General features: G+C 41.9%; 1 protein-coding gene and 1 non-coding gene across 2 annotated transcripts; both read left to right on the forward strand.

Moving 5' to 3' along the window:
- The first annotated feature begins 6,228 nt into the window (after window positions 1-6,228).
- EIF4G2 (eukaryotic translation initiation factor 4 gamma 2) lies at window positions 6,229-17,926 on the forward strand. Its single transcript, XM_037050164.1, has 24 exons — window positions 6,229-6,293; window positions 6,566-6,845; window positions 7,293-7,590; window positions 8,500-8,626; window positions 8,947-9,012; window positions 9,496-9,636; window positions 10,170-10,272; window positions 10,968-11,099; window positions 11,189-11,255; window positions 11,342-11,493; window positions 11,839-11,949; window positions 12,362-12,445; window positions 12,528-12,626; window positions 12,850-12,991; window positions 13,086-13,246; window positions 13,619-13,732; window positions 14,329-14,454; window positions 14,563-14,667; window positions 14,760-14,975; window positions 15,067-15,325; window positions 15,576-15,780; window positions 15,890-16,101; window positions 16,190-16,311; window positions 16,960-17,926. Exons 1-24 carry the CDS (start codon window positions 6,229-6,231, stop codon window positions 17,023-17,025), a joined length of 3,453 nt encoding a protein of 1,150 aa, XP_036906059.1. The 3' UTR covers window positions 17,026-17,926.
- LOC118989839 (small nucleolar RNA SNORD97) lies at window positions 13,786-13,922 on the forward strand. Its single transcript, XR_005067107.1, has one exon. It is a non-coding gene; the product is annotated as a small nucleolar RNA SNORD97 (small nucleolar RNA).
- Window positions 17,927-27,316: the final 9,390 nt, after the last annotated feature.

Consider the following 27,316-nt stretch of genomic DNA (forward strand, 5'->3'; position numbering starts at 1 on the left):
TCCTCCTCTACTTAGGACTCATCTGTACCCTGTCTAGTATAGAAAATTTTTCCCTAAAATGGGCATCCCACTTTAAGAACTTTAAAAACTAAACACTACATTTGATTCAGCAGGAAGGATCTTGATTTGTTTCATTCTGTTGGCCTAACAATATGCATTATGAGTACTGTAAGGTGATCATACATCCTGATTTGCCTGGTATAGTCCTCATTTATGCTTGTGGTCTTAATGTAATTATTAATAGCACCCTCTCTCACCCAAAGCATAAAGTGCTTATAATTGTTTATCAATATATACTCAATTTCTATAACGGTATGCATTAAGTGCTCATGAAATATTTATTAAATGAATGAATGTTGATCCAAATAAAGAGAGAGTGGTCCATTAAGTAGAATTCCAAGAATTTAATTCTGTACTAAGATATCAAGAACAGTGTCGTGGGCTGAATGGTGTCCCCCAAAAGATAATGTACATGTCCTAATCCCCAAAACCTGTGAATATTACTTTATATGGCAAAAGATTAATTAAGGATCTTGAGAGAAGGAGTTTATTCTCACAAGAGAGAGTCAGAGGGAGTTTTGTGACACACACGCAGAGGAGAAGGCAATGTGAGGAAAAAAGAGAGATGCAGTCACAAACCAAGAAATGCCAACGGCCAACAGAAGCTGTGAGACAAGGAATGGTTTTTCCTCTAGAGCATTGGCAGGGATTGTGGCCCTGGTGCCAATACCTTGATTTGGACTTTAGACCCTTAAACCTGTGAGAAAATCAATTTCTGTTGTTTCAAGACACCCACTTTAGGATGATTTGCTATGGCAGTTACAGAAAACAATGGAAGCACATTTAACACTGCAAGCAAAAGTGATTTAGAGGAAAAAAAAGAATACCCACATTATGGTTACTCATGTTACTAATAAAAGGGAGCTTGGCACACTTGGAAAGTAGAAGATTCTGCCACATACTGACTGAATTACTTTAAAAAAGTCAGCTATCTTTCAATTTCCCTATCTGTAAAACGGGAGAAATGACACTGCCCTACTTATCCCCAGACGATTTTCACTGAGACTCAAATCAAAGACTGTATATTTTGTATTCAGTAAATATTTACTGATGACTAATATATACCAAGGAGTGTTCTAAGCACTGTGTTTATGGAATTTAATGGTGAACATTACAGAAAAGCCCTACTATCATTGAGCTTACATCCTAATTCAGTAAGCAGGCAATACACAAGAAGGAATGCAAAAAATCATTTTAGATAGTGATAAAACTATGAAAAAATGATGTGGAGTAATGCAATAAAATACCTGGAAAAGAAGACATTACACAGGATGGTCAGGGAAGGTTTTTCTGAAGTCACAGCTCATAAAGCTGTGACTTAAATTATGAAAAAAAAAACAGTCATGTAAAAAATTATTATAGAATAAGAGCTTTTTGGGGTAGTGGAACTTGAAAAAGAAGTAACCATAGCCTTTTCATCTTCCAGAAACAGAAAGCTTTTCTTGAACTTGATATGTTTAAAGAACAGGAAAAATGGCCAGTGCATCTGAAGTACAGAGGTCAAGGAGGAACATGGTAGGAGATAAGGCCAGCCCTCGGATACCATTACATCATTACCCTACATCATTACCATGTAGGGCACAATAAAAATTTTGGATTTTATTGTGGATATTATGTATATTCATGATCAAAGGGTTTTAAACATGGTAATGATATTATTTGATTTACATTTTTAAAAGATGACTGGCTTCTGTGTAGAGAATGTATTGGAGAGCAAGAAATTAAGTTGAGAGACCAGTTAGGAGGCTATTGCAGTAATACAGGCTAGAGATAATGGTGATTAGACTAAGATGATACCAATATACAGGATGGGGTAAAGTGAATCAGAGATGGAGAAAGGAATTTGGCAATCATCATCATATAAATTGTACTTAAAGTCATAGGATAGATGAATTACCTAGGGGGAAAGTATTCAGAGGGAAGAGAAGAAGGTACACATAAATTTTTGGGTACTTTGATATTTAGAGGTCAAGCATAGAAGGAGAAGCCAGCAAAGATAGCTGAATTGGTAAAAAATCTAATCAAGTAGAAGGAAATCCTGAAAATGTAAAGTAATGGAAGCCAAGAGAAAAATGAATAAATAAATGTCAACAAGATAATGCACACAAATATTTTCTCGGTTCCTGCTGTGTGCAAAGAACTCTACTGGAAACACAAGGGAGGACCTTATGATTTTGGAAGGGAGATAAAAATAATACAGGATATAGCTTTCTAACTGATCTCCCTATCTCCACATTTTTATTTCAATTTACACAAGCCAAAAGGTTAATTTTCCTAAAACAACACTCTAGTCAACTAAAACTATCAGCTTTAAACTACAATTCCTCAGAATTCTGTTCAACTCAAGAACTTTCTCTGCCCTTATAGTCAGTCCCAGATCATCATTCTGGCCCTTAAGGAAGGATGGCCACAGCCTCATCTCCTATTATTCCCTTTATGAAACCTTATAGTATTTTTCTTGGTTGTTCAGTTTAGTTCTAATTCTACCCTTTCCTGCCTTTTTATGTAATTGGTGTGTACATCTTGTCTAGATTGTGAGCTCCTTGAAAACAGAGATTAAACTCAAGCTCCTTGCCTAACTGTTAGTATATTAATTCATCAGCTTTATTTTTTTCTGCCAAGTCTCTGACAAAAACCACCAAATTTTAGTCATATGATATAGAACATTGGTATTATAAGACAGCACATTTTGAGTACTGTAGAGCTAGATTATGGATAAGTAGGACTGGAGGCGGTATGTACCTAGGAACAGGGAAGTATTGTGAAACAAAATTGCAAAGGGCCAGACTAAGGAGTTCTGATGTTGTCAGGGGAGACCTGGCATTTTTGAGTAGGGCACTTTTGAGTACTGGCATTTTTGAGTAGGGCGCTTATATATTCGTGTCTGTGCTTCAGGAATAAATAGGTAGAAGGGATAAATGAGGATGGTTTCAAAATTGCAAGCAATAATAGCACACTAGTGGGAGTGAATTCTTTGAGGCAGCAGTACCAGCCTAACTGGCTCTATGAGACAAGATTTGGTGTCTGGGAGTGGTGAAAAATAAGACCAACAGAAGAGGTAGGGTAGGGCCAAAATGTGAAGGACTTTACAGCCAGGCCAAAGTGTATGAGCTAGGATCCTTAAGTTTGAATGCTCGTTTCCCTATTTGAATTTAGTCCCTTTTCTAGAATCCTTTACTAGGGTCTCTCTCTCTCTCTCTCTCTCTCTCTCTGTCTCTGGCTATAATGTTATCATTTTCTATACTATTCTGACTGCCTACTGTGGTTCTCAAACCTTGACTGCACATTGGAATCACTTGGAGAACTTTAAAAGCTGTTGCTGCCTGGATCCCACTCTCAGATATTCAGATTTATCTGTTCTTGGATGTAGCCTAGGCACTCAGAGTTTTAAAAGGTCCCAGGTGATTCTACTGTGCAGCCATGATTGAGATCAACTGATGTAGAAAATAGTGAAGCACTAAGATTCTCAAACATGGCAGTGATATGTTGGGGCAGGGTGGGGGGTGTTTTAAGAACAATATGAGTGGGCAGAGGGGGTGGAGGTGGAAGAGTATGTATATGGGAATATTAATAAAATAAAATTAAAAAAGACTGATATGAGTATCCAGAATAGAGAGTAAGGCTATAGGAGACTACCTATAATTTTTCAATAATCTAGGAGAAAATTTTATACTAAGGCCTAGATTAGCATGCATGCAATGATATTGTAGGGTAAAAGATGAATGTAGGAAGATTATTTAAAGGGAAATAACATCAGGACTCAGTAACTGATTGAATATTAAACTTGATGAAAAGGAAAGAGAAAATGTAGAGTCAAGTTTTTAGTAGAGAATAATGGGATCAACTGTAAAACAGTTGATTAATCAATATTATTGATAATATGGTAATTGACAAATAATTACTGTCAGGGACTATGCTATGTGCTTTACAGACATTATCTTATTTAATCTTTACAACAATTCTATGAATACTATTATTCCTATTTTACAAATATAAGAACTAAGAAGAAAGAGCAGTTACATAACTTGCCCAAAGTTATGTATAAAGAAGATATTTGAACTAACTAGTTTGATTCCTTTTGATTACAATAGGATGATAATCATTTACATATGGAATCTTTTGAATTTGAATAAATAATTCAAAAAAGCAAAATGGCTACTGAGGCCAGATGGGAATGGGAACATAAATGAGTCAAGTGAGATTTAACTATGGTGAAAGAGAAAACATCTAGATGAGGCTGTTGCTACTCAGCTATACTTGAATATCTGTTGCAATTTCAGGCCCTATATTGCCATATTTTAAGATTTTTCCTGAAAAGATGGAAATTTGGATTTCTATGTAAAATTTCTTAAAATTTTAATGTCAACTTTAAAGTTACTCTGTGGCCCAAAGTAATTATGGCTGCAAGTTTGCATCTCTGATCAATAATAGGCTACTAAAAATTCAAAATTGAAGTTAGCTGGAGATGTTCGATTAGGGAATCCTTAAGCACAGAGAAGACAGCAGATGCTCCAGGAGCTGTATATGTTAGAATAATAACCAGCATTTAACATGATTAGTTAAAATAGTGTAAAAATATGAATTAACCAGTCAGGACTCTTAAGAGGCTTTCAATCTTAGAGAAAAATCCCATAAAATGGAAGTGTTAAATCTAGAGGTTTGAAGTGTGTATTATTTAAAATTCAATTTTCTATAAATTGAAAGCTAAATTCCAGACAATGACTTAAATTTTCATACATCCATGATGTGATGAAAGTATATCAAAACTGTGAACCTCTCTCTCTCCCACTAATTGATAGATAATTGAAAGATTATGTTTTATCTATATTTCCACTTTTTCTACCTTGGGTAACTTTCTCCCAGCCCACTTTCTCACATACACTCATACCTGCAAAGCCTATATCAGAAGGATTTACAATTAGCAAAGATTTTTTTAAATTATTTTAAATGTTTTTTAACTTATTGAGTTTCAAGTTCCTCAATTAAAAGTCCACTCAGGTTTTAGGGCTCAGTAAATATTCTAAGTCTAGACTAGAATAGTGTTTTTGAACACTATCTTTCTATCAGATTAATGTATTATTAATCATGGATAATGTAAACCAGCTATGTAAAAATAAAGTATCACATATATGAAAGCATTTTCACAACCCATAAAGCCCTACAGAAAGTATAAAGAAATAGTATTCTGGTATTATTTTGAAAGCTAGAAGGGTCCTGAAGTTATAAAGTGGAAACTTTTGTGTTTGAAACACAGCTTGCACCTTCCCTCCCCCCAAATTTTATTACATGTAGCTAACTCCAAGAGTCAATATCTTTTCCAGTTATTAAAGTTCAAGTGTTGACTTCCAGTTAATAGCAATAACTGGGGTAACATAATGAGGGGGAATAATCAGCCTATATATGGCAAAGATCTAAAGATGCTGGAATTGCGTTTCAAACCTTAAGTCACACCATGCCCTAGGAGTCCTAGGATCAGGTTTAAATATCCTAGGAAAAACTGCAACTTTCTTGAAAATTGTATTAAGGACTAGGTGTTTTCAACTTCAAGAGCTGTTTTGACACGTCAAATAAAAGTTTGGGTCTTTGAGAATTCCGCCCTTTATCTAATGCTTTCTTCAAGTCATGCGTTCTCTCTCTCTCTCTCTCTCACACACACACACACACACACACACGTGCGCGCGCTTTTGATTACACATTATCAAGAACTACATCCAAAATGAAGATGGGGAAATATCTACTGGTTGTTTAGTATATGGAAATATGACTTTTCTGGATTGCTAAAATGTCGATAATCACATAACCCTTCATTTTACAGTATCTATCCCTCTTTTTACCTGAGAAGTATAAATAGTTCATCTTGCCGGCTTTGAAAAGCCTAATCCTATTTGCTACGTCGGACCTTACATAAAATAGAAACACACAGACGAGTCTTTAACGTATTTTGGGGGGGGAAAAACCCAGAAAGTAGCAATTAAAATCCTCCAACGCTCGCGGTCCGCAAACACTTCTTCCAAATTGGCCTGGCATATTCTGTCTGGGTATTCCTCCGTGACCGCCGGCCGGACTTACTCGGGAAAAGATGTTTTTGTGTGGAGTAACAGACAATAGACTTCTCCTTCCAACCCTTTCTCCCTAACTCAGCGGGGGGTGGAATATATAGGGAGCTACATGAAGCTTTCTTTACGTATTGGGGCGTCTTGTCGCCTGAACCTTACTATCCCAGCTCCCCTACCGTAAGGAGCCGAACAGCCGGAGCCCAACAGAGATTCCAGGGGCTGTGCCCCCGGGGCGCCAGGCCCCAATCCTATAGGCCCGTCCCAGGGAAGCTCCGTCTGCGAGGGGCAATCACGGCTCCTTGGAATCGCTAAGAAATCAATGCTGTGACAGGCTACGGATAGGAATCGGATAGGATAGGAAAAGGGCGAGTTTTCCTCCCACAACGCGGTAAGAAATCGAGGTAGAGAGGAAAGAGGGTTTTCTAAGTCCTGCATGGGGTCGGACTCAGGGAACAAAGACAGGAGAAAGATAAGACAGCCACACCAACGCAGACGCAGAAGGGCTCTCGAACTTTACGCAAGTGGCCCGCATCTCGGCAGTGCTCGGTTCCCCTTACGCCACTGGCTTGGCCCCAGAGCCTTCGGGAATACGGATTTGCGCACTGCGGCGGGGCTGCGCCGCAACCGAGCTTGGCCCTAAGGTTCCTCCCCGCCATCCTGCGCGGATTGGTGGCGAATAGCAGTCAGGCTGCTGATTGGGTGGCAAAGGAGCCATTCGGGGCGGCTCCGGTGGGTTCCGCTGCCTTAGAGCGATAAGTTCGGCTTCAGACACGCCTCAGCGCCAGCAGTGAGTCGGAGCTCTATGGAGGTGGCGGCGGGTACCGGGTGGTGGCTGCAGCAGCGACTCCTCTGAGCTGAGAGTTTCCAGCCGTTCCCGACTCCTTCCTCCCCCTTCCCTCCCCCTTTTTTGTTTTCCGTTCCCCTTCCCCCTCCTTTCCCCGTCCCCGACGACCGGATCTCGAAGAGGCAGCTGCAGTGGCAGCTGTTGAGTTCCCGGTGAAGGTGAGTGGAGCCGCCGCTGCTGGCGCCGCCGCCGCGGAGCAGAGCGCTTCAAAATGGCCGCCCTCCACAGGCCACTTCTTCTCGAGTGGTACAAAATGGCGGCCGCAGGCGGACTCGGGCGGGGCGACCCTTTTTAGCGTTTCCTTCGCGCTTCGGGCACCTGGAAATTCTTAGCCTTTGTTCTCCCTTCCTGTTGCCGACGGAGTAGAAGACAGCAACCCTGGTGACCACGGCCGTCCTCGTGGCTGCGGGGTTGGGATCCCGGCCAATCGAGGCGCGGGTGTGTTCGGACCTGGAGAGAGCGTGGCGGGGCCGCACGCGCCGCAGCGGGGAGGGACGCGGGCCGGCGCGAGTTCCCGGCCGTTGGCGCGGGACCATCCGAGCCACAGGCGTCTCGGAGACCGGCCTCCCGGAGGGGAGGTGTGTGAACTCCCGTTGCCGGCCGGGAGCGGCAGGGCCGTTCTTCGTTGGGGTAGTGAAGGACAATCCCCAGCGGGCCATTGCTGAGACAGGAGAGGGGAGAGAGAACAATGATCTGTGTCCTTTTGTCAGTTAGGAAGGGACTGGAGAGGCGACTGTCTGTCCCGTGGGGATTTATGGGGTAGGAGGGAGCCCTTTTGGAGGCTGTGGGTAGTGAGAAGGCCGCCTTCCCTCTGGAGAACAAAGAGACGGTCGCTGCTGGGCCGGCGTGGCCGGCCACCTCGCCTCCCCGAGGCTTGCCCCTGGTGGCTCCGTGGGAAGGCTGTCGGAAACACTTCCCTAACTCAGGCCCGACGGGGAGGAATCCGCTGCTCTTTTGTTCCCAGGAAGGGAAGAAATGGGGCGGAGGTTCTTGCTGCCATGTTGCGGCCCTCGTCTTCCGCCTGTTTAGTGCCAGTACTGTACACCGTTGCCCCTCTCGCCTATCTCCCCTGATGCCCTGTGTGCCGAGGAGTTAAAAATACGGACAGTGAAGAAAACTGCTAGAAAAGCAACAGTCTGGTTGTCCCTGATCTAGTCTGTTTCACTTGTCACTGAGACCTTTTCCACATAATTTGCCCTTTGTTGATAGTTAAAATAGTTAAATTTTCTATATTATTGATTTCATTACTCAGTTTTAAAGGAGGTAGAATGTGGCTTTTTCAAAGATTCGTTCTTAGCAGTTAAGAGATCTCCATGAAAGTTCTTTTTGCATCCTTGAGGAGAGGGGGGTTTCCAGGTAGCTAGACAAAAAAGTATTTTACTGACCGTTTGTTTACTGTATTTTAGTCTTATGAGATCTGCAGTGCAGTGAAAGTTTGGGCAACTGCAGTGCTATGATCTGAAATATAGTTGAAGGAGGGTTTATATATAGATTTGTATGTTAGCAGTGTCTAATTTTGGCATTCCTTTTTTATTCTAGGTTTTTCATTTCTCCCATCCCCATCCCTCCCCACCCCATCCATTAATATTATTCTTTTGAAGACTCTTCATTGTCAAGCCGCCAAAGTGGAGAGTGCGATTGCAGAAGGGGGTGCTTCTCGTTTCAGGTATGCACTGATTTATTTGGGGCGGTCGTTAGAGACCAGTAACAATCAAAAGAATCACCACACCAAATAATTCTGAATAAATGTGCTGTACATTTAATTTTATAATGTGTCGTGGTTGTTTTTATTAAAGCCCTCCAATTTTGACTACTTACTGCTATATAAAAAATAATATGATCAATTATTTGGCTTTTCGTTTGGCCCAAGTTCAGTCTTCATGTGTGGTGTAATTTCTAAAATACAGAATAATTAATGAGATCCTTTCTCTCTCCAAATGGAACATATTTGGGATATAGATTCTTTTAATGTTTCCTTTTAATTAGTGCTTCTTCGGGCGGAGGAGGAAGTAGGGGTGCACCTCAGCACTATCCCAAGACTGCTGGCAACAGGTACTGCAAAGATGTCAAAACCATGAGTTTTTCAAATAACAGACTTGTTTGTCTTTGTCATGTGTAACGATATGGTTATGGCAGTAGACATCAGGAATTCTAACCTTATTGGCATGATTTTCTAGCACATAACCTAAATTTAGGTTAGTCATGCAGCACGGTCATGAGACATTAGAAAATGTTGGTGCCTGAGGTGTGGCAGCATTAGCATCACCTGGGAGTCTATGTTAGAAATGTGAGTTATTGGGCTCTACTCCAGACCCACTGAAGCAGAAGCTGGGAATGGTCCCAGCAATCTGTTCTTTCAAAAGCTCTTGAGGTGATTGAGATGCGCACTATTGTTTGAAAACCACTGATTGTGTGATTAGCTTGTGAGGGAAGTTGGGTGAAATGTCTTTGTTTAGAAGGATTTCTGATCAGTATGACATTTGATTTGTGAGACTGGATGCTGTGTTTTAAATGGTCTTAATTCATTTTTACTAGCGAGTTCCTGGGGAAAACCCCAGGGCAAAACGCTCAGAAATGGATTCCTGCACGAAGCACTAGACGAGATGACAACTCCGCAGCAAACAACTCCGCAAATGAAAAAGAACGCCATGATGCAATCTTCAGGAAAGTAAGAGGGTAAGTTTATAGGTCTATTTGATCCTAAACTAAAAGGCGGGAAGAATGGGTTAGTTCTTTTGTGGGTATGCTATATTACTCAGAAGACAATGTTCATGCACAAAGTATGTATTTTAACAAATGCCAGTGTTGACAGTTTTATCTTAAAAGAACAGTACCGTCAGTATTTGGGGGCTTGGAGTTGCTTTTGGCCTGTTGTGCTGGCATTGTCTGTCTGGTGTATAACCCAGTGAAGCACACAATAGGTCTTAGCTCCTACATCTAGCCTTGATAATGAGGAGGCCCTTGTTCTCTGGGTTTTGAGCATGTGCGAAGAAAGCGTACTTGTCAGACACTTAGGGACCCTCCCCAATCAGGTACAGATACTATAACTAAATAACAGTGATGGCTTTGTTTAAACATCCGTTCAGTTACATGGGTAAGGAGAAATGCCTTGATGTTAAAGGGAGATAATAGAAGAAACATTTAAAAGCTGTTTTTCACCTCAGTTCTTTGTTGGCTGACACTTAAAGTGTGATTCCTTTTTTCCCCAGCATACTAAATAAGCTTACTCCTGAAAAGTTTGACAAGCTATGCCTTGAGCTCCTCAATGTGGGTGTAGAGTCTAAACTCATCCTTAAAGGGGTCATACTGCTGGTAAGTGAACTGTTGCCTTAATTAAAAGGGAGAAAAAAATGTTTAACAAACTCAGGTTGGTTTTTTACACTTACATTTATTGCTTAAAACTTGTGAGGTGTAAGCTAGGTAAGTTTTTCTGAATAATGATTTTTAAAAAGACCAACTACATATGAATGGCATCCAGTTTAAAAAGTGAATTTTAAATTGTTTATACTGTGTGTTCCTGAAAAGTTAACAGACTTATCATTAGCAGGCTGTTTGCATTTTTTCATTTTGTGGGAAACACTGTATTTTGATCTTGAGGATGAATTGTGTGATCATTGATAGAGCATTCCAGTGTCTGTTTACAGTTTTGATTTTCAGCATGTTTTCAACTCCAGGGAATGGGGTGGGTTGTGGCTAGTATGAGATCTGTATAACTGGACTTACTCAATATGCTGTAATAGCTAACATTTAAATATTTGTGTTTTCCTACTTCCTATACATTATCTAATTTAGTCTATATACTAATTTTTGCAAAAGAGGTAGTATTATTTCTAAATTATAAATGAGGCATATAGAGAATTGGTAAGAAACTTGAGATCTAAGATTAATTAAGTCTGCGAGAAACTTAATTTATCAAGTTTCTTGAATAAACTTATTTATTATTAAATAATAAATGAAGGATTCTTTCAGTTGTCATGCTTAGTTTTAAAAAATGGTGTTTCCTATAGATTGTGGACAAAGCCCTAGAAGAGCCAAAGTATAGCTCATTGTATGCTCAGCTATGTCTGCGATTGGCAGAAGATGCACCAAACTTTGATGGCCCAGCAGCAGAGGGTCAGCCAGGACAGAAGCAAAGCACAGTAAGTGATAGTGCTTGCTTGGCCTATTTTAAAGTTTATTTGAAAGATTTCATTCATAAAACTTGCCAAATGTTTTTTATTTCTAATAGACATTCAGACGCCTCCTAATTTCCAAATTACAAGATGAATTTGAAAACCGAACCAGAAATGTTGATGGTAAGAATTATATTTGGTGCTAAGTAGTTCTGTACATTTCCAACTTAATTTTGAATGTTGACTTTATTCTTTTCTGGTTTTTCCAGTCTATGATAAACGTGAAAACCCCCTCCTCCCTGAGGAGGAGGAACAGAGAGCCATTGCTAAGATCAAGATGTTGGGGAACATCAAATTCATTGGAGAACTTGGAAAGCTTGATCTTATTCATGAATCTATCCTTCATAAGTGCATCAAAACAGTAAGTGTACTTGGAAATTTAGGCTTAGATAATAACTGGGTATGCATAATTATTTGGGGGAAAAGAGTTATTTTTTGCTATCTGAGAGAGGTAGTAGGCTAACTGAAGTATTTTAGATGGTCAGCAAAACCTATTTCAGTGTTGTGAATATGGAAGTAAGTATGCAGTATACTAAGGTAGGGGTAGAACTGATTACCTACCTATGTAATTGCTTCATGTGGAAGGATTTTTTCAACACAGACCAAATAGAACTATATTAGATACTTTGGGAACCGTGAGTCAGCGCAGACATATAAAACATTTAAATACAAGATTTTCATCATCATGGGGTATTTCCTTTGGTAGCTTTTGGAAAAGAAGAAGAGAGTCCAACTCAAAGATATGGGAGAAGATTTGGAATGCCTCTGTCAGATAATGAGGACAGTGGGACCTAGATTAGACCATGAACGAGCCAAGGTAGGCATGTTACTAACGGATGATTTAAATAGTTTCTTTTTTTTTTTTGTAAAACTTTTTTTAAAATTTATTTATTTATGTATCTTTAGAGGGGAAGGAGAGAGGGAGAGAAACATCAATGTATGGTTGCCTTTTGTGCATCCCCTGCTGGGAGTTGGCCTGCAGGGAACCAGCCTGCAACCCAGGCATGTGCCCTGACGGGGAATCGAACCGAGATCCTCTGGTTCGCAGGCCCGTGCTCAATCCACTGAGCTACACCAGCCAGGGCCAATAGTTTGTCTTAATATTATTCAAATCAGATGGCTTTTGTGATATAAGGGATTGTTGTATTTGATTATAATCTAGAAGTCTTAAAATTCTTTAGTATACATTTGCCATAGTATTTTGTTTTGACTATTTTTCTTTTTCTTAGTCCTTAATGGATCAGTACTTCGCCCGAATGTGCTCCTTGATGCTAAGTAAGGAATTGCCAGCAAGGATTCGTTTCCTGCTGCAGGTAAAACTGGTTTCTTTAATAATCTTGTGAGCTCACTTTTTCTGTTCAGAATACTAAAAGTGAACTTATTATTAAATTTCAGGATACAGTAGAGTTGCGAGAACACCACTGGGTTCCTCGCAAGGCTTTTCTTGACAATGGACCAAAGACGATCAATCAAATCCGTCAAGATGCAGTAAAAGTAAGATGATTTTTTTTTAATCAAGTGTGCTTTAAGATTATAATGGCCAAAAGACCCCTAAAACTTGTTTGAGACTCTCATCTTACCTGGTGGAGCTCAGAAATTATATAAATAGCACTTTGCTACTCTACAAGTTTTTCTGTTTTCTTCCCCTGATGTAAGAATTTTAGTCTTGCACAAAATTATGTTTAAAACAAGTATTTTATTTACTTTGTTTCTAAAGGATCTAGGAGTGTTTATTCCAGCTCCTATGGCTCAAGGGATGAGGAGTGACTTCTTTCTGGAGGGACCTTTCATGCCACCCAGGATGAAAATGGATAGGGACCCACTTGGAGGACTTGCTGATATGTTTGGACAAATGCCAGGTGATTTTGAACAAAGCAGTGGTTTGGTTAAACTAAAAAATCAGCATAGCATAGTAGTAGATGTGTAAAAAGTTGTCCGTGTATATATTTAAAGGTAGTGGAATTGGTACTGGTCCAGGAGTTATCCAGGATAGATTTTCACCCACCATGGGGCGCCATCGTTCAAATCAACTCTTCAATGGCCATGGGGGACACATCATGCCTCCCACACAGTCACAATTTGGAGAGATGGGAGGCAAGTTTATGAAAAGCCAGGTAAGAAGACACTTATCAATGTTCCAGTAACAAGCACTAAATCCTGTAATGTTTGTGATTTAGTTTTGCTTTTTAAAAAATACAGATAACTGTAGGGTTGTGTATGTTTTTCTAAGCCAAATTTATATCTGTGACACTTATTTTAAACTGGGTGGAATTTTAATTCTTAAGGTTAGTAAAGTATTAGTAAAATCACATCGCTTTATTTGATAGTTAGGTTAGATTTTTTTTTCTTCCCTGTTTCATCTTGTACTTTCTCTGGGCAAATTCAGTTAAGCTTTCTTTATGGCTCGGCTCATCCTTTTGGTACTTTATTACCATAATTTGTGGACGCCTTTTTATCTAGACTTTCTCTCTCCCTTTCTGAAATAGGGGCTAAGCCAGCTCTACCATAACCAGAGTCAGGGACTCTTATCCCAGCTGCAAGGACAGTCGAAGGATATGCCACCTCGGTTTTCTAAGAAAGGACAGCTTAATGCAGATGAGGTACATTTGCCTATGTTACTTAATATACAACAGTTTGTCCATTTAGAAATCTACTGCCCGATGATTACAAAAGGATGCGTTAAGAGGACTTAATGCTGGAGTTCTTTACTTTCTCTCCTGTTTCTGTACTACTTTTCTTTCTTTGTATGTCCAGCGTCCTGTGAGCGGCGATTATGAGATATGAGGGCAAGCCTCTAAATAAAGTCTTTAGTGAGAGCAAGGAGAATGTCAAGGTTTTGATTGTGATTTCCCTCCAAATAGAATGACTTAATTAAGAATAAAGCAAGATATTTTCTAAACTAGTAAAATTTTATGGTTATTTAAGTGATGTTAATCCTAGGACAGTTCTGATGCTAATACAAGATTTAACGATATCTCACTCTTGTGTGGATCAGATCTTTTAACTTTTCCTCCCAGAAGTTAAAACTGTTAACATGGAATACTTTTTTGGTTATTAACTCAATTTATATTCCTGTGTGAGATGATCATGTTTGTATAGGCTGACTTAATTTTAGGACTTGGGAACGTTGCATTTAGATCTTACCCAGCTGCATTTTGTTAACTTGGGTCTCTGTTTAATCTGTGTGCACTTCTAGATCAGTCTGCGGCCTGCTCAGTCGTTCCTAATGAATAAAAACCAAGTGCCAAAGCTTCAGCCCCAGATAACTATGATTCCTCCTAGTGCGCAGCCACCGCGCACTCAGACGCCACCTCTGGGACAGGTATTGGACCTCAGTTTGACAACTGGCTCTGTTTCTGAAGTAGTACTTTCTGAAGGTTTTTTAAAAATTTGGTATTGAACATTAATATTTACGTTGCTGTTTTTTTAGACACCTCAGCTTGGTCTCAAAACTAATCCACCACTTATTCAGGAAAAGCCTGCCAAGACCAGTAAAAAGCCGCCACCCTCAAAGGAAGAACTACTTAAACTAACTGTAAGTTTCAAATAATGCCATAGTCTAATTCATGGAGTACTTTTGAGTCTTTAGGAAAAGCATTGAAAACACTTGGATTGTGTTCTTTTCAGGAAACTGTTGTGACTGAATATCTGAACAGTGGAAATGCAAATGAAGCTGTCAGTGGCGTGAGAGAAATGCGGGCTCCTAAACACTTTCTTCCTGAGATGTTAAGCAGAGTAATCATCCTGTCACTAGATAGAAGTGATGAAGACAAAGAAAAAGCCAGTTCTTTGATCAGTTTACTTAAACAGGAAGGAATAGCTACCAGTGACAACTTCATGCAGGTAGAACAACACTTCCCTGATTCTGTGAGAATTCTTTCCATTTATTGAATTTGACAGCTAATAAACTGACCCTGTGTATGTTCCTTTGAAGGCTTTTTTGAACGTATTGGACCAGTGCCCCAAACTGGAGGTTGACATCCCCTTGGTGAAATCATATTTAGCACAGTTCGCAGCTCGTGCCATCATTTCAGAGCTGGTGAGCATTTCCGAACTAGCTCAACCACTGGAAAGTGGCACCCATTTTCCTCTCTTCTTACTTTGTCTTCAGCAACTAGCTAAGTTACAAGATCGAGAATGGTTGACAGAACTTTTCCAACAAAGCAAGGTCAATATGCAGAAAATGCTCCCAGGTAAGAGAATGCTCAGAATTTTGCTACTTAAAGTCTGGGTTCCTTGGCACCTGAGTGGATTTGTGTGGGGTATACAGCGTGATTGTTCTGTCCAGACAGTGACCCGCATGACCTCCCACAAGTAGATTGCACTTTCTTTAAAAGTTACAGTTTTTCCCTGCCTTAATTTGCTTTAAATGTCAAGAGTTTCATGAATCTTGTACATTTGTGGAATTACTACCTGATGATGTGAATGGTTTTGTCTCTTCAGAAATTGATCAAAATAAGGATCGAATGTTGGAGATTCTGGAAGGAAAGGGACTTAGTTTCTTATTCCCACTCCTCAAATTGGAGAAGGAACTGTTGAAGCAAATAAAGTTGGATCCATCCCCTCAGACCATATATAAGTGGATTAAAGACAACATCTCTCCCAAACTTCATGTAGATAAAGGATTTGTGAACATCTTAATGACTAGGTAAGATAAAGTTGGGTCTGCCACAAAAGGGTCTGTAGGGGAAAGGATCAAGATTGTTTCTTAAAGTAGAAAATTGGCTTTTGGGTTCTAATAAGACCTCTTTCTCTAGCTTCCTACAGTATATTTCTAGTGAAGTAAACCCACCCAGTGATGAAACAGATTCTTCCTCTGCTCCTTCCAAAGAACAGTTAGAGCAGGAAAAACAACTGCTTCTTTCTTTCAAGCCAGTAATGCAGAAATTCCTTCACGATCATGTTGATCTCCAAGTCAGTGCCCTGTATGCTCTCCAGGTGCATTGCTACAACAGCAACTTCCCAAAAGGTGAGCTGGCCCGAGTCAGAAAGAGTGGCAAGTGTGGGGTGCTTTTTTAAACACTATACTAAATAGTGACATTGCGTTTTGTCTTTAGGCATGTTACTCCGCTTTTTTGTTCACTTCTATGACATGGAAATTATTGAAGAGGAAGCTTTCTTGGCTTGGAAGGAAGATATAACCCAAGAGTTTCCGGGGAAAGGCAAGGCTTTGTTCCAGGTAAATCTTTTGCGGGAGATACTTGGTCTACTTTTTCCAGTTCACTTGAGATTACTTGAACGAAGAGCCTTTACAACTGAAATACAAGCAAAGTCATCGTAGTGGTTTATACATACCATTCTGCACTGTTATGTACCACGGTAAAGGATGCCGCAACAGAAGAGCGCCAAGCTGTGGATGAAAGGCTTCATCCTAGTGCTAGTTACGTGTGTAAGGCATTCGAGGTGGCTAACATTTTTTGTTAAAGTCATTTACAAATATTGGGTGATGGTGCAAGATTGGGTGTTTCTTATGCCAATGAAAAGGAGATTGCTCCTAGATTTCTCATAGCTTGATTTTCAAATTTATAAAGTGCAATTTTATAAACCCCAGTGGTTTCTAAAATGGCAAAGCAGGTTCCAGTCCTAATCCCAGAGATTCTGATTTGATAGGTCTGTGGTACACCATCCAGGTGGTTATTAAGACCAGTTTTCCAGGGGGTCAGGCTTTGAGAAACACTGATCTAGCAGTATGTCTTGGAGGCTGTTGGCAATTATAAAATGCATAGAACTTGAGTGGGTTGCTAGTTTGGTCCTCAATCAAAGCTTCTGCTTTGAGGTTTTCTCTGTAAATACTACCTATTTTTTAAAATTACAAATCAATTTACAGGTGAATCAGTGGCTAACCTGGCTAGAAACTGCTGAAGAAGAAGAATCAGAGGAAGAAGCTGACTAAAGAACCAGCCAAAGCCTTAAATTGTGCAAAACATACTGTTGATATGATGTAACTGCATTTGACCTAACCACTGCGAAAATTCATTCCGCCGTAATGTTTTCACAATATTTAAAGCAGAAGCACGTCAGTTAGGATTTCCTTCTGCATAAGGTTTTTTGTAGTGTAATGTCTTAATCATAGTCTACCATCAAATATTTTAGGAGTATCTTTAATGTTTAGATAGTATATTAGCAGCATGCAATACTTACATCCTAAGTTCTCAAGCAGAAGGCAGTCTATTGCAAGGATCTTCTTTGCTGCCAGTTATCATAGGCTGTTTTAAGTTAGAAAACTGAATAGCAACACTGAATACTGTAGAAATGCACTTTGCTCAGTAATACTTGAGTTGTTGCAATATTTGATTATCCATTTGGTTGTTACAGAAAAATTCTTAACTGTAATTGATGGTTGTTGCCGTAATAGTATATTGCCTGTATTTCTACCTCTAGTAATGGGCTTTATGTGCTAGATTTTAATATCCTTGAGCCTGGGCAAGTGCACACGTCTTTTTAAAAGAAACATGGTTTACTTGCACAAAACTGATCAGTTTTGAGAGATCGTTTAATGCCCTTGAAGTGGTTTTTGTGGGTGTGAAACAAATGGTGAGAATTTGAATTGGTCCCTCTTATTATAGTATTGAAATTAAGTCTACTTAATTTATCAAGTCATGTTCATGCCCTGATTTTATATACTTGTATCTATCAATAAACATTGTGATACTTGATGTAGCTGAGTGTGACTAAGCTAGCATCCACCAATCTGTGAGCAAACAAGACTTGGAACGTTTAAAATCTTACCTATTCTAATTCCCTTCCCATGAGGAGAGGGAATTTCTCAGGTCTGGTTACTGGAAGTAACCAATGCTGAGATCCCAAGTCTTGTGAATTTGGAGTACATTGCTAATGCATAGCAACAAACCTGGTGACATTTACCTTTTCATTGTCATGCTGAAATACATGGTAGCCTCAGGCTAATAGCCACCTTCATGGCCAAGCATAGCTGCAACCTGCAGGTATTGCCAGCAGCAGCTGCTGTGGAGTCCTAGGTGCCCTCTCGAGGCAGACAGTGATGAACCCCACAGCGTGTGATAAACCACAGTTGCCTACGCACTGCCATGCTGCACTGCTGTGCCCAGTAGAGCTTTGGTGTCCGAAAGGTCTGTTGGGTTAATCTCCAAGAGGGGTAGAGAGTAGAACCAATATGTCGTATTGGTTCAGAAAAGCTAGCCCTCTGTATTTTAGCAGTCTTCCTCTTCATGGAAGTTCTCACACAAGTATCAGATTCATAGTTTTTGGTGGGTTATCCTGAGTAAAATTCAGGCCAAGCAGAGACTGCTGCAAATACTTCAGATAAAAGAGAACTTAAGGGAAACAGCTAGGTTGTGGAGGTGAGCCATAAATTGCATTATTTCTAGGCTGCCCAACCTCCCTGTCGAGGAGGGGAAGAGTTTAACCCAGGAAATGTGGCATGTGGTTAGAAAAGTAGGTCTTTGCTTCTGTTTACAGCCAGAATTCTCCCAATTCAGCTAGGAAATTGGGCCAAAGAGTCTTGGGGCAGATGTGCATTTGTCCCACTGGTTGCAAAAGCTAGGTTTTCACCAGTCCCCACCCCACCCCCAGCTTCAAGAACAACTCGAATATGAACCCTGGAGTAGCACTCTCATCTTGTTTTAGACACAACTGTATTTTACAACCTACCATACTATGGAATGTTTGTATGTACCCGACATGCACTTTGTATAAATAATAATGCCTTTAGCATCACTATGCAAATATGTAGTGACGTGTCTTAAAAGTAAGAGTCCACATGTTCAGTGCCTCTTGGAAGGAGTTGCCTACTCACGTTACCTGTTCTTCTCTTCATTCTCAAACGAACTGCAAGCCAAAGCTTTCTCAAGATCCATACCCAGTGCTGTAGCCACTAGCTTTTCATTCTATTTGACAGTAAATCACTTCTTGAGACTTTTCTCCAGGACAAACTTTGTTTTCATTCCACCTCATTGGCTGTTTTCTTCTCAGTCTCCAGTGGCAAATGCCTCATCTCAAAAAACAAGACACTTTGACAGTTGCAAGTGTTCTGCAATCCAGAATCAACTCCCCCGAAAACAAGTGTCTCATCTCTCCAACTGCCACTCTTGTAGATGCTACCCTGTCCTTGCCTGGGTCCTCTGCTTAGCCCTTGGCTCCCCTTTCAACACAGCAGCCAGAGGAAGGGGAGTCCTCTAAAAAGGGAAGCAACAGCCCCAAACCCACCAAATGGCTTTCCATCTAGTTAGATTTTTAAGAAAATAGCTTGCCATGGCCTGGTGGCTTGGTTGGAGTACCGTCAAAAGGTGGGTTCAAATCCTGTTGGGACACACCTAGGCTGCAGGTTCACTTCCTGGTTGGGGTGTGTGTAGAAAGCAATGGATCAAAGTTTCTCACATCGATACCTCTCCCCCACACCCCCATTTCTGTCTCTAAAATCAATAAATATATCTGGTGAAGATAAAAAGTGAAAAACACTTAAGTTTGGTCTACAGAGCCCTACATGTGATCTAGTCTTCCCCCACTGCCTGTCCTTACTCCACACCCTATTTCTCTGGTCTGCCAGGACTCATTCCCCTCCCACCACACTGGCCTAGCCTCCATTTGGCTCCTGGGATATGCCAAGCATGGGAGGTTTTCTGTTCCTAGCTAACCCCTGGGTAACTAGATGACTGGCCACCTCTGCTCCATCAGGTCCTGGCTCACATGTCAGATTTACTAGTAAGGTCCCCACTGTCCTACTTAAAATGTAACCCTCTTGTTTGCTTTAGGAATCTCCATGCCTACCATTACTACATGACATACTGCAATATTTGTTTCTGACCCCCTACAGAATGGGAAGAGGTTTAACTTTTTTATTGTTTACTACTGTATCCCCAGCACCTAGAATGGTACTTAGCAGACGGTAAACTCAAATATTTGTTAAACCTAATCACAAATTAAAGTTATCCTACATGGCAGGATTTGGACATAGGACAAGGAAGTGGCTGTCGAAAGAACTTGAGTTCCAGATCTAGGATTCATCCCTACCACTTACTAGCAGTGTGACGTTGGGCAACATACTTCAGTGGAGTCTTGATTTGTTGTAAGTGGGACTGGTCGTGAAGGATTGTCAGGAGAACTAAATAAGGCAACATGTGGGTCACTCAGTTTAGTGCCTCGCCTCCAGTATCCTTCAGTGTACAGGGTGGGCAAAAGTAGGTTGACAGTTGTTGGTATGGAAAAGAATACAATTAAAAAGAATAAACTCTGTTTCATGTACTCACAACTGTAAACCTGCGTTTTCCCATTCTAGTATGTAAATTCACAACTTACCTTCTCAGCTGGTTTTCCAAAATGTCTCTCCTAAGAACTTCCATCCTGACCTTCCAATCACCAGCTAAGATCTAATGGGCATTTCTTGGTCTTCCTGTTTGACTTCTCAGGGCTTCTCAGTCTCCTTTGAAGGCTCTTCTCTAGCCTGGCTCACGAATGTTCTACTTTCCTCCTTTGGCTCTTCTCACGTAACTCTTGGAGCTCCGGTCACCGTCTGTATGGTGATGACATCTGTGTCCTGGATCCAAACCTCTTTGCAGAATGTCCAACTTGCACATCCATCCAGGTCCTGGACGTGCTCCGAATGTGCCCCCAGCGCTTTAAACTGAACATGTCTGTCACAAAACGCTCTGCCCCCAAACCATTCCCTCCTCTCCTGGTTTTCAATGATACCTCATCCAAGCCCAAAACATGAGTCCTCCTTGTCCCTCTCAACCAATCACTGCATTCTACCTGTTTTATTTACATTGTAGCTATTGAAGCAACTTGGCTCCATCTCTCCCCTCCCGCACCACCCCGGTCCCAGCACCATCATCTTGTGCCTGAATTACAACAGCACACTTCGAGTTGGTGTCTTGCCTCTCATCTTGCTCTCCTAGTCCATTCTCCACATGGCAATCAGAGTGGCTCTGCCTTTCAGTGGCTCCTGGTTTTCCTCAGAATAAAACTCAAGTTCCTCTAACAAGGCCTCGAGTCACCTGCTGTTTCCCACTTTTTACATTTTACCTTTTCTTCATCTACTCTCTGGGCCTTTGCACAGGCTGTGTCCTCTGCCTGAATCATTGCTCTTCCTCCTCTTCCCACCTCTTCGCCTCACGTCTTCATCTAACGTATTCTTACTCTCCTCCAGATGTTAGCATAGATGTTCTACACACAGAAAGCTTGCCTTCCTCTGCCAAGGTTGAATTAGAAGTTAGTTCCAGTCAGGGTTCTGGTTGCAAAGAAGAGGAGGAACTTATTCTAGGAAAACCAAGTAGAAGGGGAATTTATTGGAACTCCACTTAAGGGATCCACGAGAAGCCCAGAGAACCAGGTTTAGACATGAACGGGGACTAAGAGAAGCCGGATAGCCTAAACCACAGAAATAACCCAGCTGGGACAGTGATGTAACCACCCCATGAAATCCCAGAGCTTCCCCTGAGTGAGCTGTCCAGTGACATCAGGTCCAGGCTCAGAGTCCCAGGCAGAGGCCCACAGTTAGCTTACATCGTCATATGTCCACCCCAGGCTGCCTTGCTTTTCTTCAGCGAGCATGGATCTGGACCTTTGGGCCTTTGCTGCATCAAGCAGGCCCAGGCTCCCACCAAGACTTACAACAAAATAACAAAAAAAATTTGTAAGGGGTCGTCTGGGTGGACGGCCAAAAAAGACAATTGCCCATTGTGAGACTGCTGTACCTCGCTTCCCCATCTAGCACCCCACTGTGCTGTGACCGCCTGCTCACTGCCCGTCTCTCCACAGCACTGAGAAGAGTTGCAAGAAGGTCGGGAATGTCTCTTATTTGTGGCTTTGTTCCCAGCCCCTCGCACAGTGCTGGGCACATGTTAGGGGCCAAGAAACAGTAATCGAGTGCAACAGTTAATCCAGACTTTGTGGAACCTGAATCGGATACCACTGGGGGAAGAAGGCGTGGCTCCTGAAGAACACAAAATTGGGTTCGGGGTCCAGAGAGTCTGCAAAGAGGGTGGCCTTGACACCTTATCGACTTCTTGGTAACTCTGAAAGACTGACCTTAGTAGATACAGTACATTGTAAAAATTTGCGCACCTACCTGCAGCAGTGCACTGGATGGATGCTTGTTGATGTGACTTGAGTCTTTTCATCTGTGCTGCCCCCACCTCCCATTTTCCAGTTTTTCCATTCCAACTCAATCACAAAGCACCCAGTTTCCTACCTCGAGTTCATTTATTCACTTGTACATGAAAACCTGCCAAGGGCTGGGACACAGCAAGGGTAAGACAGTGTCTCTTCTCCCAAGGAGCCCACTGTTCAGCAGGGGAGACAGAAGCAGATCATGTGGACAGGGGGCAGGTGATGGGACACACTGAGGTGTGAGCAAGGTGTCAGCTTTGAGAGAAGGCAACATCCTGGAGAAGCCGAGACTTGAAGGAAGTCTCTCCCAGCAAACATTCAAGGAAGAGCTTTCCAGGCAGAGCTAGGAACCCAGCTTGCCTTTCTCCCGGCTCCACAGAGCTCCTGTCCCCCTTCTGCTGTACACCAGAAGGACAGGGTCCGAATGAGGGGACACCCTTCATCTTCCACTGGAGGAGGCTGTGCAGAGCGGCTTCAGATGCCAGCTCTAATGGGGCCAGGAGGACTTACAAAGTGTTTGTTACCTATCTCACTAGATTTGGAGACAGACTTCCAAGGGTGGCGGTCCTCCAAGGAAACAGGGCTCTGGCCAAGGAGACACCTGAGCACAGGGCAGAGAGGAGCAGAAACAGGACACTGAAGTCAACCCAGGCTGCCCAGACCCGCAGGCTGTCCTCCCTACCTTGCTGGAATTATTCCAAGAGGGTGGCATGGTGTTTCTTTAGCGCCCTCTGCTGAGAACCCAGGAGCAGACACCCCCACCCCTTCTTGGCAGGAGAATACAAGGGTATCTGTCGAATGCATCCCAAGGGAAAAAAGACCAAGACCTACTGGACATGCTCGTCAGTGAGGGGACAGGAAAGTGAGAATTTTGGCTTCAGCTCAATCCCCCTGTCAACTGTGCATGATGCAAAGATGTGATCAGTAAGCAGTGAATGTTTGAGGACTGCTCGGTTCTGCACGGGACATGCCAAGTCACAGACCAGAGCCCGAATCCCAGCTTCCCCACTACTCAGGGTTCCATGAGCTTAGGCCAATTGCTTCACCTGTCTGCACTTCATTGGCCTTATCTGTGCAAGAACCCTTGGTTTGTCTACTTCCCAGTTGCAAGGAGTCAGCCAGACAAGTAATGAAAAAAACAGTGTTGGACAGGTGTGGGATTGCTTTACAAGTCCCCTCATTTCATAACTATTTACTGAGTACCAACTATATGCCAGGCATCATGTCAGCGCTAGGGATGTGGCAGTGAATGAGACAAAGCTTTCTAATGGAGCAAACATTCTGTGTGGTGGGCGGGTGGGAGGGAGGGAAAGAAGGAAAGAGAGGGGAGAGTAACTACACAAATATAGAGTATTAGGTATTAAAAAGTGTCACATAGAGAAATAAAACAATAAGAGAGTAGGAGAGATGTGAATGCCAGTAGAAATGGGGTGTTCACAGACAGCCTTTGGAGGAAGTCTTGAGGAAGAGCCTTGGGGGCAGAGAAGCAGCAGACAGGAACATGTGACTGTCTGAGAACACTCGGGGGGCCAGTGTGGCTGAGCAAAGAAGAGGGCCTCAGGCTGGTGAGTGGCAGGAGCAACAGGTAGAACTAGTTTGACGTAGTAAGGACTCGGGCTTTTAAAATATATATATATTTCATCAATTACGCTATTACTGCTGTCCAATGTTTCCCCCCTTGCATCCCTCCACCCAGCATCCCCCACTCCCTCAGGCAATCCCCCCACCATTGTTCATGTCCATGGGTCATGCATGTAAAGGTCTGTACACTGTAAGTATACTGTACTTTACATCCCATGGCTATTCCGTAACTACCTATTTGTACTTCTTAATCTCCTCACTTGTCCACCCATCCCCTGCGCTCCCTCCCATCTGCCAACCATCAAAACTCTCTTCACGTCCATGATTCTGTCTCTGCTCTTCTTGTTTGCTTAGTTTGTTTTTTAGATTCAAGTTGATGGGTATGTATTTATTGCCATTTTATTGTTCATAGTTTTGATCCTTCTCTTAAATGAGTCCCTTTAACATTTCATATAATGGTTTGGTGATAATGAACTACTTTAGTTTTTTCTTCTCTGGGAAGCTCTTTATCTGCCTTTTGATTCTAAATAATAGCTTTGCTGGATAGAGCAATCTTGGCTGTAGGTTCCTGCTCTTCATGACTTTGAATATTTCTTGCCAGTCTCTTTTAGCCTACAGAGTTTCTTTTGAGAAATAAGCTAATAGTCTTATGGGAACTCGCTGTAGGTAATAATCTGGTTTCTTTTGCTGCTTTTAAGATTCTCTCTTTAACCTTTGGCATTTTAATTATGATGTGTCTTATAGTGGGCCTCTTTGCATCCATCTTGTTTGGGACTCTCTGTGCTTCCAGGATGGGCATATCTATTTTCTTTACCAAATTAGGGAAGCTGAGGCTATTGCTTAGTTGAGAGAATTTAGGAAGTCATGGAGCATGGGCCAAAACCAGTCATTCATATGAAAAAGCCACTATAAACAGCTTGGGTGGGTCTTTTAAGTTGAGTGAGGCAAAGCTTCACAGGATCTCCAGGGCAATGTAAACAGTATTAGCCAGGTTGAGGGAGTCTCAGATATGGTTCTGTCCTACTGGCTCTGTGTCTCTGTGCGGGGAGGATTCAGAAAAGGAACAGTGGTCTCTGCCACCTTTCTGTCCCCCAGCTTCCACCTTGATGCCAGACACTTCACATCTTCCCTGCACACCCTGGTGCTCAAGCTCAGAGGGAGTGAGTCTGAATAAGTCTGTGTGGGGGTTGTTAAGAGGAACTGCTTCGGAAAAAAAAAAACTGCTTGGGACTCCAGAAGTTTCTTCCACTAACTCAATCCCCACTGGTTTTTGCAGCCAGAGTTCTGGGGATTTATCTTCATGGCACTTGAACCTGGGGCCTCATGTAAGGCTGGGACTCCTCACTTCCGAGATATCCCTCCTGAATTTTTATCCACCACATGTGGGTGTGGGACCAGCCTGTTTCATGTCTGCACCCCTCCCACCAGCCTGGATGGATGTGGTTTCTTTAATTCCATAGTTGTCAAGCTTCTATTCAACTTGATTTCTGAAGGTTCTGAGTGATGGTTGTTCTATAGCTTAGCTGTAATTTTGATGTGGTTGTGCAAGGAGTCAACCCATGTTTAGCAGTGTGCATCCATCTTGACCAGAAGTCTCTTGGGTTTTTATTCAAAGTGGACTGAACAGTCTTTGGAGGATTACAATAATTATTTATTAATCATGTTAATCATTCATTTATCCAGTGTTTTGTTATAGCATATTATTATCATTATTCTAGCTAACATCTTCTGAGCATTTAGTACAAGCCAGGCTAGACTAATTACATTAGTTTAGTCGTCTCATTTAATCTCTCCCCTCTTGTGGAGACACGTATGTTATCTCTATTTTACTGATAAGGATGCTGTGACTCAGAGAAGTTAAGTACCTTGCCCAAGATCTTTCCTTTATTCAACAAGTAGTTATGAACACCTTTTGCGTGTTCTTTTGAAGTGGTAGGCACAGGGTTTTAGGTCATGGGGTCATGATTCCGACCCTGCACTGCATCTCAAGGGCCAGCACTCATCGCCACTATGCCAAACTGCATGCTGGGGAGAGAGTAGGAGAGGGAGGGAGGGAGGGAGGCAGGCAGGCAGGCAGGCAGGCAGGCGAGAGAGAAAGAGAAAGACAGACTCAACCCAGAGGCAGTGAGCTCCTCCTTCCAGGAAGTGTGTGATCAGGGCTGGGTGAGGTGGAGGTGCAGGTGCAGGTGCCTCTGAGGGTTGGCCCCTAGGACTTAAGGTGAGGAACAATCCGGCTCAAAGTCCTCCTGTAACGAGTTGACTTGTGTCTCCTCAAAAGATAGGTTGAAGACCTAACTTCTCATATCTGTGAATATGACCTAGTTGGAAAATCAGGTCTTTTCAGATGTAATCAAGTTAAGATGGGGTCATTAGGTGGATCCTAATCCAATATGATGCTGTCCTTATAAGAAGAGACATGTACAGACACATAGGGAGGAGAAACATCAGATGATGACAGAGACAGAGGCTGGAGTGACGCCTTTGGAAGCCAAGGAACACCAAGGATTGTCAGCAACACTGACAGCTAAGAGAAAGGCTTGGAACTGACTCAGCCCTCCTGCCTTTAGAGTCTGACATCTTGATTTTGGACTTCTAGCCTCCAAAACTATGTGAGAATAAGTTTCTGTTGTTTTTGGGCACCCAGTTTCGGGTGCTTTGCTATAGCAGCCCTAGGAATCTAACATACTGCCCCCATCCCACCCCCCCCACCCCCATCCAGGGCTCCCATGCAGCCTTTCAGTCCCTACAGATGCTTCACCACTCAGTTGGGTGCAAAAGATGAGGGAAGGGTTTGGATGAATGGGTGAATGAATGCATAAATGAATGGATGTGTGGCAGGACTCCATTTAGTTCTGAAAAAAATGAACTCTCAAGAAAATGACTGCACTAGTCATCCACTTTAGCACTGGAAAATTAGAAAATAAGTCAAAAGAAAAGATATAAAGTTAATCGTATTTTAAAATTTCATAATTTGAAAAGGAGTGGCCTTTTTAAGCATGATATCAAGGGCAGTTCCAGATTTCATGGGGCCTCAAGTTTACATACGTTGAGGATCCCTTTTAAGAAAGTGAATACAAAACAACAAATACAAAGTTAGGTGTAGGACCTTGGGAAAGGCTGAAGCACATGGCAAGCCCTGAAGCATAAGCTTCTTTAACTTCACAGAAGAAAAAATCCAGAATAAATATCCAAAATAAATAGAGACAAACTAAGAAAAATGTTTGAGATGCCCACAATAAAGGATTCACCACAAGTCTCTTACAAATTAATAGGAAAAAGGGCTAACTTTTTTGAACCCAAGTACGTGCCTGGCCCATGGCACACATTACGGCATTGGACTCCCAAACAGTCCTGGATACAGGCTTGTTATCCCAGTTTGAACAGCAGGAAAGTGGAGCTGAGGCAGATAAAGCCGCCATTCAAATAAAGCCGGAGCCCAAAGTCATATAGTTTGTCATTAAAAGAACTAAGATTTATAGTCTGAGTAGATCTAAAACTCAAATGTCTTTTATCATACA

Source organism: Sturnira hondurensis, unplaced genomic scaffold (genome assembly GCF_014824575.4).
Source record: "Sturnira hondurensis isolate 20B ecotype Veracruz unplaced genomic scaffold, ASM1482457v3 Scaffold0006505, whole genome shotgun sequence".
Taxonomy (NCBI): domain Eukaryota; kingdom Metazoa; phylum Chordata; class Mammalia; order Chiroptera; family Phyllostomidae; genus Sturnira; species Sturnira hondurensis.

Coding starts and splice junctions, on each gene's coding strand:
- EIF4G2 (XM_037050164.1), top strand. CDS start 6,229: ATGAAGCTTTCTTTACGTATTGGGGCGTCTTGTCGCCTGAACCTTACT. Junction 8,627..8,946: donor GGGGGTGCTTCTCGTTTCAG/GTATGCACTGAT, acceptor CCTTTTAATTAG/TGCTTCTTCGGGCGGAGGAG. Junction 13,247..13,618: donor GCAAGTTTATGAAAAGCCAG/GTAAGAAGACAC, acceptor TTTCTGAAATAG/GGGCTAAGCCAGCTCTACCA.